The sequence below is a fragment of the Miscanthus floridulus genome, chromosome 2 (genome assembly GCF_019320115.1).
Source record: "Miscanthus floridulus cultivar M001 chromosome 2, ASM1932011v1, whole genome shotgun sequence".
NCBI classification, from domain to species: Eukaryota; Viridiplantae; Streptophyta; class Magnoliopsida; order Poales; family Poaceae; genus Miscanthus; species Miscanthus floridulus.
The window spans coordinates 20311694-20323523 of NC_089581.1; the positions used below are offsets into that span (position 1 = coordinate 20311694).

General features: G+C 45.4%; 1 protein-coding gene across 1 annotated transcript; it reads left to right on the plus strand.

Annotated features, from left to right (window-relative positions):
* The first annotated feature begins 7547 nt into the window (after positions 1 to 7547).
* LOC136536184 (protein FAR1-RELATED SEQUENCE 5-like) lies at positions 7548 to 7853 on the plus strand. Its single transcript, XM_066528563.1, has one exon. The coding sequence runs from the start codon at positions 7548 to 7550 to the stop codon at positions 7851 to 7853; it is 306 nt and encodes a 101-aa protein (XP_066384660.1).
* Positions 7854 to 11830: the final 3977 nt, after the last annotated feature.

Consider the following 11830-nt stretch of genomic DNA (forward strand, 5'->3'; position numbering starts at 1 on the left):
TCGACGAAGGTATGTGCAACGGAGCGTGGATTAGGGACATAGACCTGCGACATGTAGGCTTCACCTCCCAGCACTTCGTGGAATATGTCCAGCTTTGGAGTACTCTTAGCCACATCCAACTACACCTCGACAGGCAGGACAACATCAACTGGGATTTTAAGCCGGATGGAAAATTCACAACAGGATCGGCCTACCACGCGTAATTTGTTGGAGCAACGCTGACCAATTTCAAGCAACTCATCTGGAAAGTCTGGACGCTGCCAAAATGCAAATTCTTTGCATGGCTCACCATCCAAAACAGAATCTGGACCGCTGATAGGCTACAAGCACGGCAATGGCCGAATAATGGAGAGTGCCCCTGTGCAGGCACAGTCAAGAAACTGACGTCCATCTATTCCAAGACTGTCGCTACACTAGGCGTATCTGGGAAGGCATTGCAATGTGGTTGGGTAATGAGCAGCTGCGACCTTGTGCCCGGGTGCCAGGAGACTCAGTACAAACTTGGTGGGACAACATAGATCGCACACCTTTGACGGCAAGACGAGGTCTCCGCTCCATCATCATTCTTGTCCGTTGGGAGGTGTGGAATGAAAAAACGCAAGAATCTTCGAGCGCAAGGAGTCCGCGCCAACGCAACTCCTTCAGAAAATCAAGGATGAAGCGGGCCTGTGGGTAATGGTGAGAGCAAAACACGTCTCTAACTTATTATCGCACGCTTGATGTAAACCCTCATGCGTCGGGGACTCGGGGAGCTTTAGCCCCGTTGTACAATTTGTACATTGCCTTTCTAGGCTCTCTTCTTTTTAATACAATAGGCAGCTCTCCTGCCGGTTCCATTTTTTTAAAAAAAAATTACATATCTAGAAAAACCAGAACGACTTACCATTTTGAACACCCACTAAACTTACAACACCAAACGATGCAACATTCACTAGATACACCCTGAGGTATCTTTGATGATGCTTTTATTTGGTACTGTACATATGAATGTTTTTTTAATAAATTTGATCATAGTCGGACAAGTTTGACTTAAGATAAAACTAAAACTAATGGCTTAAAATTTGAAATGGATGCGTGAGCAAGATCAAGGTGGAGAGACTAAAGAGATAAACAAGGACAAAATTATCCAACCCAATAACAATGCGCTCTACCACCAGCCCATCATCGTCGCATGCATGCATGAAATGATGATTATGTATATATGATTACATCTATCACTGATGATTCATTCGTGAGAGGACGTCTGATTAACCCTCTAGGAGTACTCGCGTTCGCGCACCAATATCGGGCACTAGAGTAGTATTATTGGCCTCTTTTTTTTGGATGGATCATGGATGACAGATATTGGAGTGAGCTATAGCTAGCATCAAGCTAGCATGCTTTGTCCGCTAAATGTGCTGTTTGATGTTGACTAATGTTGCCCTGATATGCGTGGCTTATAAGTCGTATTTTTTTAGTTAATCGAATAATATCTTTCTCTCATGACAAATCAATCAACATAATAATAACTTATCAGTCAAGCGACAAGAATGGTACATACGAGCCAGCATCGGATTAGCAGGTCGCGCCAGTGGGACACATCCTCGGCCTGTTCGCTGGTTGGTTTCTGAGCTGGTTTAGGCTGACTGATGCTGGTTTATTGTGAGAGGAAAATACTATTGACTAGCTAATTTGGGCTGGCTGAAACCATCAAGCGAACATGCTACGTGTCGTGCTCCTATTGGCTGACCCGGCCTTGTCGTTGCACGTAACTAGCTCCTTGTGCATGCAACACTACGCCAACCAGCATTATTAGCAGGGTAGCTATCTACTACTACTTTTTACATTTCTATTTACAAATTTCTCGCTACGTTTTAAATTATAAGTCGTTTTGACTTTTTTATCCATCCATTATATCTAAATACATAATAAAATAAACGAACAAAAAAATCAAAGCGATTTAGGAAGAACATGTACTATATAACACTACTCATTTCTGGTGGTTTACATAATTAATCTATACACTGCGTTTGATCAAGTAATAACGTCGCCAGTACTAGTGCAACATGCAGGGTTTTCTGTTGTGTTGGTAGCTGTCCGTGTCTTTGAGACTTGTGAAGAGAGAGCATCACGTAACGACAGTCCGGCCAGGTACGTACGTACAAAAGACAGTACTGGTGCTTCTCTCTACCAAACAAACTAGCTCCTGCCTGATCATTGGCTCGTAACTCGTGAAAAAGTTCATGGTAACAGTAACGGCTAGCAGTCCCATGCCATGCATCATGCTCATGCATGAAAATACAATATAAATATTCAACACACCCATGCATGCTGAGATTCTGCTGTTCACAGGCTTCGTCACTACGAGTCTGGCAGCATAAATAATCAGTTCAGTTTCACATGAAAATCGTAGGAACAGAATTTTTTTTCCACAATCAAAACATGCCATTGCTGTTCCTGTTTTTGTGTCGGGAAAACTCATACGCTGAAGCTCGAAGGTAAATGGAATCAAGAACTTGCATGTCCATCTCTCGACGACTCGACGTACAGGTCCTCGTCGTCGTCGATCTTGCTGCAATGCTGCTGCGCAATGGCGTGGAGTCTGCAACTGCAAGTCAAAAAAGCCCTGGCAGCAGTAGAGCACAGGAACCTTTTCCACTATGGAACGATGCGTTCTTTGTTGACCATGGCGTGCATGGCATGGGGAACGATCGATCTCCGGGTCAGGAGTATTTTAAACCAGGGGCGGACGGGCAGTCTCTCCTTCCCTTCCCAGGAAGATACAAACCAGCAGCAAGAAGCCAGGCACAGTCAGTCCCTGACAGACCCACCACCCACGCCCTGCTGGTACGTGTGCAGTACAGAACTGCAGTTGCTAGCACGGCTTTGTTTAAGTGTAAAGTTTCGGGATGTAATAAAAAATAAATTACAGAATCGGTAATTAATGTGTGAGACGAATTTATTAAATCTAATTAATTTATTATTAGCATATGTGTTAGTGTAGCACTATATTGTTAAATCATGAACTAATTAGGTTTAAAAGATTCGTCTAGCAAATTAGTCGTAAACTGTGTAATTAGTTATTTTTTAGTTTATATTTAATACTCCATTCATGTGTCCAAACATTCGATGGGATAAAAAGTAAACTTTAGGAGAAGAACTAAGGCCTTGTTTAGTTCTAAAAAGTTTTCCCAAAAAGTACTATAGTAGTCATCACATCGAATCTTGCGATACGTGTATGGGGCATTAAATGTAGACGAAAAAAAACTAATTGCACAGTTTGGTTGGAAATCGCGAGACGAACGTTTTGAGCCTAATTAGTCCATGATTGAATATTAATTGCCAAATAAAAACGAAAGTACTATGATAGCCAAATTCCTAAATTTCACCCAACTAAACACAGCCTAACTTCACTTCACTTCGGGTGTTCAAGAGTGTATTCTGCCCTCCCTGGATACTCTACACTGCAGGTCACCAGCATTTATACTTCACATGTATAGATATGTTACCTCCCTGTTGGTTTGAACTTATCAATCATGTACAATGTTTTTTTTCTAATAATAAATCAGCCAACAATACTTTTTAGCCTAGCTTTTTAGCAAAGCGAACAGGAATGCTGCTTATGCTGATTTGTTACGAGAAAAAAATATTATTTATTCGCTGAAAAATATTGCTGAAGTAGTACTGAATTAAAGGTGTTTTATTAGCTAACCACCGGATCATCTCTCCACACCCATATTAGTATTTCTCTTTTATCCTTTCTATGTAGCTTATGCTAAATGTAGCTTTGCCAAAAAGAAGTGTTATTGTTAAAAAATTCTTAGACATAAGCATGGCAATAGTTGGTAAAAAAACCAGACATGCGGGGCATATTGTAACAAAGTCAGGCTTGCCCTAAACTGCGGTAAACAAACAATTATATGAGAAATCGTGACGTGATGATTAAGGGCTGGTTTGTTTTAACATCGGATAGCGAAATTTAAACCAGTACGTACATTACTGATAATGAAAGCTAAGCCTAGAGATGAAACAAGAGTGTGTTTGGTTGCCTTGTTATCTTCATCCTGCATGAGCAAAGCTGTATAAAGATGTGTGAGCAGCATGTTTGGTTACTTGCATAGGCTATCCTGCCTGCACGAGCGGATGCAATTGTATGGGTGGATGTAGGCTGGCGGGACATGCTCAAAGCTTCACTTCTAGGCATGACTCGGTGGATGTAGAAGGAAGGTTGCGGACCCACACGTCAATGTCACAATACATACATGTTGCATCCGCTCATTCAGGCAATCAAACAACATCTCAGCTTTTTCGCGTCCGACTCATTCATGCAACTTCACCGAACACTCTCTTTTCTAAAATATGGTTCTACTCAGCATATATCCATTCATCTGCATATACGATGCAACATTCATCCACCAAACACGCCCCCAAATATATTTTTAGGTAAACCACGTCGTTATTTGTAAGTAAGAGCATCTCTACCGAATATCGTTGATGCTGAAACTATATTCTTTTCTTTGGTAAATAGATGTTAAAATTATATATCACTTTGCTTTTCCATGAAATGCTAAACAATCTTATTCTTCTCTTTAATCAGGTATGATAATCTACCAAGAGGTTGAACGTCTCAAAAGTTCACTTTCTCGTGTCTTCTTAATCCTTATGGTTCGAAATGTTAACAGCATGTTTATTTGGCGGGTTCGTATCGTTGCTGGTTCGTGAAAAAGTACTGCTGGCTGGTTTATGTGAAATTTACGATCGTTTACTATGAGCCCACGAACAGCCGTTAAGGCATTCTATTCTTACAATTTCTTTTAGACACAGGGATCGTAAACTTTTCTACAGACCGTGGGCAGCTGGACTAATAGCCTGTGGCAGTCCCATGAGACTACTAGAGACAAGAGAGAGGGAGGGCCGGAGGTAGAGAGAGAGCATGATTAGAAACTACAAGTAAACAGTAGAACACTGGTACAAGCATGGGCATGGCGCTGGGCCCAATTCCGCGCGACCGTCCACGGGTGTCGAGTGCCGCCGTGCCGGGCACGGGGCATCGCAGCCTCTCGCAGGGCTACTGCTACCTGCTGTCTACGGTCTACCACCGGGCGCAACACCTCGCGAGCGAGCCTAGCTACCCACTGTAGCTGTGCCTGGTCAGTCGGTCAGCACGGCAGCACAGCAGCACCAGCTCGATCGAGCTTGGGGACGGGCGAGATTAATGGCAGACCCACTCCACCCGGCCGGCGCATGCATAATGCAGCCTTCCTCCTCCACTGCGCCTGCGCTGCATGCACTGCTAGTCTGCCCCGGGTTTTCGGGCGCGAAACACCACTCACCCCGTCAGGCTCAGCCGCTCAGGCCGTCACCACACCACCAGCAGCAGCAGCCTGCTGCCGAGGCTCTGCGAGCGCCGAGCCGACGTACGCGGGCGGGATCCTCTGAGATCACCTTCGGTTCCTTCACCTAGAGCCACCTGCGTCTGCGTGCTTCAGGCTTGTAGCCTGTACAGTAGGCCTCTCAGGGTAATTACTACTACAGGAACGGGGGCGAAGGAATTGCTATTCAGCCCCGTTCTGCTGAGCAGTTCTTTTCAGTAAAGAAAGATTGTTTTCATCATGCAACCTCTAAGCATCAGTATCACTATAAGCTGAAATTGAGTCTGTCTATTGTACGACCTATATTTTACGTAGTTTCAACACATAAATTTTTTTGCACCATAGAATTAAGATCCAACAGTCTCTACCCTTCTTCTACCTCTAGCCTTCACAGATCACAGATTATAATTTTTTTCTATGGAAAGATAAATCACAGATCCGCCGCCGCCGTCACCATCACTGCCACGGCCGACGTGGGCGCGAACGCCGAGGAGAAGTGCTGGCTGGAGCTGCAGACGGAGGAGGAGGGCGGGGAGCAGAGAAAGAAGGCATGCACGCCGCCGCGCCGTCCTGAAGCTAGGAGGGGAGCAAAGGAAGAAGGCACGCTGGCCATCGCGCTGTCCTGCAGCCGAGCAGAGGTGGCGGGAGCAGATGGGCATGGAGCAGAGGAAAAAGACGCGGGAGCCGTCTCGTAGGTGAGCAGCGCTGGACAGAGCAGGCGCGCGTGGATCATGAAGAAGAGCTATGGAGTTACGGTGGAAGAAAAAGGGATAGAAGAGGATAAGGATGAGAAGGATAAGACTGACGGGCTTTATTCACGTAGTGTGGTGAGGCTTCTAGAGATACAGACGTGTACAGTTGGATGGACTCCACAGCGTGCATCGGATGGCTGAGAGAGATAAAAAAAATCTATGTGTTTTTTCTTGCCAAAACATATTTGTGTTGTATAGTATTTTTGAAATTTAAACTAAATGAACAGGACATTAAGTTTTACCACAGGAACGGCGCGGCCGCAACGGCCCTATGGCCCACGACGCATAGATGGATGAGAGAGATGGAAAACTAGTGCGATTCCGCGCACCAGTCACCACACGTCCACACCATCCTTCACTTTCACCTCTTTCCGTGTGCAAACAATCGTCGATTTGCTTCTTGCTCATCCACGAGCAAGCCAAAGCTTACGCTGTGTTTGTGGGAACGAGATCGTCTGCAATCCTTCCACCGGATAACCCCCGCCACGTCACTGCCACGCGGCATACACATGCTGTCTCAACGCCCTCAATGTTCGGCGTAATGGCTCACGGCGCGGAGCCGTGTAGCCTTGGTACCGTAGGTTATGGCGCCGATGGCAGGGTTCAAAGTTGGGTTTACATCGTCCGAGGGGTAAACATGAATATTTTTCAAAAAGGGTTAAATTGTAAAAAAAAAGTTAGTCGTCATGGCACCAGCTTCACGTATTAGAGCCGACGATTTTTCTGGCACGAGTTTTGGCGCTGCGACTGCGTTTTTGGCATGAGAAGGGCTCATGGCGACGATCAGATTTCTGCTGCTGGTGCTCTCTGTTGATAAGGAGGTGCCAGAAATCTCTGTACTCATGTCATCTCTTAGTGTGTACTTAAACTAGTGTTGTTCTAATTTGATTGTTTTTGTCCTCTTTCATTGGATTTTGTTGGAATCCATCAATCCAAGGAGATCTGATATAGAAGCTTGAAGGGAATATCAATTTGCTTGAATGAAAACAAAAATTGCATATTTAAGATGGAAGAAAATATGTGTGTAATGACATGGTTTTCTTTTCCATTTAAATAGGGGATAGATTTTAGTTCAATTCGTCGCCTAATATCATGTCATCTTTATTTATTTTCTTATAGAGAGGGCTTGCTTCCAAATCTTGTAGGCATGGAGTTAGCTATGGGGGGGGGGGGGGGTCAAAAGGCCTTTGTGGCTAGAAAAAATGTACACAAACAAAAGAAAGTTAGATGGGAAGGTTAGGTCCTGCAAATATATTTGCACAAATGAGGGTCATTGAAAGCCGGATAAAAGAGATCATCTAACAAATGTCCAAGAGCTAAAACTAGAACCAATTGTCAAGTTCGCATGGGACTTGTAATGGACAAAAATAATGGAAATGATAAAGTGATCGATTTGATTTTGGAACAAAATCATACCCTCTAGCTGCCACAAACCTCACATTTGATGGCGTCCCAAAGGAAAATTTCAGAGTTACAAGGTTTTGAAATTGAGACAGAAGACGATGCAGGAATTGGGCCCAAAGCTGCATATGAGTTGGCTTGCATCCAAGTTGGTGGTTCAGTCAATGTCAGATACACTCTTCAAGACCATGACAACTATTTACGGGGCAAGCGGCAATGGAAGATGGCATATGGTCAAGCAGGCAACATGCTCACGTATTTTCAGGAAAAAATTGATGTGAACCCATCATTTCAATATGTATTGCAGATGAACCGGGAAGAACAAACTGCAAACATATTTTTGGGTTGATGCTAAAATGCTCACTTTCACTATGCATATTTTGGTGATGTTATCAGTTTTGATACTACTTTTGGTACAAAGAAGGAGAGCATGTCCTTTGGCGTATTTGTTGGGTTCAATCATTCTAGGGAAGGAGTGGTTTTTGGTGTTGTTCTCATGTATGATGTGACATTTGAATCCTTCAAATGGCTATTTGAGACCTTCTTGAGAGCCCATAATAGCAAGCAACCTAAAACAATATATACTGATCAAGATTATGCAATGGGAAAAGTTGTTAAAGAGGTCTTTTTAGAAGCATGGCATGGTCCGATGCTTGCTCGATGGCTTGAGCGCGGTGGTAGAGGGCGGCTGTCGGGACCAATACTAGGGTACCCGAAGAGGAGGAGCTAATAATCATCAATGTTGATTCATCCGAGGTGTAGGAGCATGACTACGCCTCTTGCTGGGCTCCACCTCGTCCGACCACCAAGACCATGGGCTCCGCCTCGTCCGACCCCAAGGGTTGGCTCTGCCTTGGTGGACACTGAGGCCGTGGGCTCCACCTCGCCCGACCCCCAAAGGTTGGCTCCACCTCGGCTGACTACCAAGGGTTGGCTCCATCTCGTCCGACCCCCGAGGGTTGGCTCCGCCTCGCTGGCTCCGCCTCGCCCGACCCCCGAGGGTTGGCTCCACCTCGCCCGACATCTAAGGGCTAGCTCCGCCTTGCCCGATCCCTTGGACACAGTTCCTAATGGAAGCTCACATTACTGCCAACCACTACGGGCCAGAAAAGCACTACCCAAGGTTAAACTTTTGGCATCGTGTAGGAAGCGATCACATCTCAGCATGACCTATCCCCACGACATGTCATTCCAGGGAACTCACATTGCCCATAGTGATGGACGCATGGTCACTATGCTGCCCACTCCCTGTACGATCGCTGATCAGCACGCTGGTTCGCCGCACCGTCCGTCGGGACGGAGCAGGACGTTACGACCCGCTGGCAACGCTAGGGCATGGCGGTGTTAGTGGACAGGCACCCGGTGTGGGGCTATCCCTATCACCACCTGCTATGTCAGTGGAACCCGCACGGAGGAAAAGAAAGGTCGGCGACCCTGAAAGACTTTCTTGGCCTCTCATTCTCCTTTTTTCTCCCATTTTGTAACATGTGCTTTGCCTTGGCCTATAAAAGGGAAAGCAGGGTATCCCACTAAGGGGTATGGCATATCATGCTGCATCTCACCAGAACCACTAGCATCGAACCTCGAACACATAGTTGAGCAGCAACTGAGCTCTTGACACCAATTTGATCTTTCCACCAGAGACTTGGAACCCGTCCCTCTCTCGCCAGTTTGTAACCTCCTATTATAAACTCAGTGCTGGTAACACGAGTAGCCCAAAACTAGACATAGGGACATTCGGACCAAACCAGTATAATCCTTATGTCCTCTTAGCACACCATCCAGGTCAGACGCGCAATATACAAATTTACTCGTTGGTGTTTAGTCAAAACACCGACAGCGGCGAAGGCTGGCGCTGGCAAGGTGAGACCTCTGCTGACGAGGCACGCTATTGGATCAGGGAGGGGAGGGGAGCGTCGGCGAGGACCTACGAGCATAGTGGTGGTGACCGGTCGGGAAGGGGAACGTCGACCCGACTATCGGCGTTTGCGGCAGAGACAAATGACTTGAGCAAGTCGCTAGCTAATGGGCTGATATGGACCTGGTTACAGGCCTATGAGATTTGTTTGTTTCTAGAGTTTTCTTGGCTCACGGTTGGATAGGAATTCGACGGTTCAGATAAGTGATCGGAGAAAACAGTCGTTATGTCTGACTTTAGAGGATCTAGTTTTGTGTTTGTGAGGGTTCTTCTTCGAGGGTTGCTCCTTTTTTCATGAAAATTGATTTTAAATAGTCTTACTAAACCGTTTGGTATGGCTCCTCTAGACGAGCCGATGTCAGAGAGAAGCCCTACCAAAACAACTTTTTCAATAATACTTTTTTCTTGAACACTTTTTCAATAATACTAACTTTTAGCATATAGCTCGTAACATGAATAGCTCCACATAACATATTTGTATAATTTTGAAACATGTGTATGAGACTAGCTCTTGATCGAGAGCTAACTTTTCTCTCTCACCATATAAGTATGAAACAATATTGTCAAAATTAATCCAAAAATGATGAAGCTAAACATACTGTTTGATATAAAACAAAACAACCACCAAACGTAGTTCACTACATTCACCATTTTTAGAGAAGTTCAAACGCTGCGAAAGTTTGAGACCCAGTGAAATGAGGCCCAATACTGTAGCACTGACAGGCGATGGGTTGGGCCGAGTTTGCGTGGGACTGTAGTGGGCGGACACTGTAGCATCATAGGAAACACTGTAGTGACCGAATTTAGTACCACATCGAAAGTTGAAGAAGAACTAAACCAAGTTAAAAGCATGGGCTTGAGAGGTGAATAACTCCGGTGATCACCCTTTTTGCGTGAAGCGAGGACAAAAATGTAAGAGACTTATTCGTAGGTGTGGCCCATTCAACATGTAGAGTGGGACGGCTCTTCCCTGGCGGGGGCATTACAAATGGTAATCAGAGCCAACTCTTGCGGTTTCACGGTTGCATATGGTCTGGAAGCCAAGATAGGTTGTGCATGGCTCCTGTGAGGGCATGGCACTTGGGCTGGGGAACTAGAAATACGAACGTGGCTAAGAGAGCCGGTCCTAGACATTTGTCCTCTGCTATGTAGCTTGGTTCAGCGTTCGACAAGAACATTGAAAGGTCCTAAATGGCTAGAGGGGGGTGAATAGCCAATACAAATTTCTACAAATACACTAAAGGTCCTCTGCAAGTAAGTAAAGGAGTGAGTGGGATGTTTATACTGCCGTGTAGGGAGATGAACCAATCACAATAAGATCACCAATACAATCACCGGGAGAATGTCAATGACAAGAGACAAGCGATTTTTCTCTCAAGGTTTACATGCTTTTCAGCATGCTAGTCACCGTTGTGTTGACCAACACTTTGTGGTTCGGTGGCTAAGAGGTGTTGCACGAATCTCGTCCACACAATTTGACACCACAGAACCTACCCACAAGTGAGGTAACTCAATGACAGGAGCAATCCACTAGAGTTACCTTTTGGTGCTCCACTGGGGAAGGCACAAGACCCCTCACAATCACCGGGAGATGGCTATGAACAATCACCAACTCATGCCAATCTTCCTTCGCTGCTTTAAGCCATCTAGGTGGCGGCAACAACCAAGAGTAACAAGAAATCTACAGCTCCAATGATCCCTAAGTGCCACTAGATGCTATCACTCAAGCAAATGCACTAGAAATCACTTCCAATCTCACTATGATGATAAATCAATGATGGAGATGAGTTAGAGGTATTTACTTAGGCTCACAAGGATGTCAAGTATGTCAAAGTGCCAAGAGTGAGAGCCCCAAGCTGGTACCTTCCCATTTATAGAGCCCCAAGGCTCAAAGAGCCATTGGGCACCCTCAGGCTGATTAGATGCACTGACCGGACTCAGCCCAGCGTCCGGTCACCAGCGTCTGATCATCCTGATGGCCTCCATGTGTCCACAGTTCAAATCCTAGCCATTGGATCTCAATGGTCAAACCTCAGTGACTAGCGCGGTTAAAGTCAGACTAGACTCGTTGCACAATGTGATCGGACTCACCAACACGCGACATCCGGTCGAGTCCAGAGATGAAAAACTCAGACCGAATGCATCGCTCGAAGAGGACCTGACGTGCCCCTTGAAAGCTTTAGTTTGGTTTTGGTGAATTGATAAAACCCTAAGTGCTAACCTAGTTTATCAAAGTGATTATGAGATAGGTAGCGCTACTCCAAGTGGTGAAGCAAATGAAGATCATGATATGATGATGGTGATGCCATGGTGGTGATCAAGTGCTTAGACTTGGAGAAGAAGAAAGAAAAACAAAAAGCTCAACGCAAAGGTACAATTGATAGGAGCTTTTCTGTTTAGTGATCGAG

What these genes read in the sequence shown, in the direction of transcription:
- LOC136536184 (XM_066528563.1), top strand. Translation starts at nt 7,548, where the DNA reads ATGGCGTCCCAAAGGAAAATTTCAGAGTTACAAGGTTTTGAAATTGAG.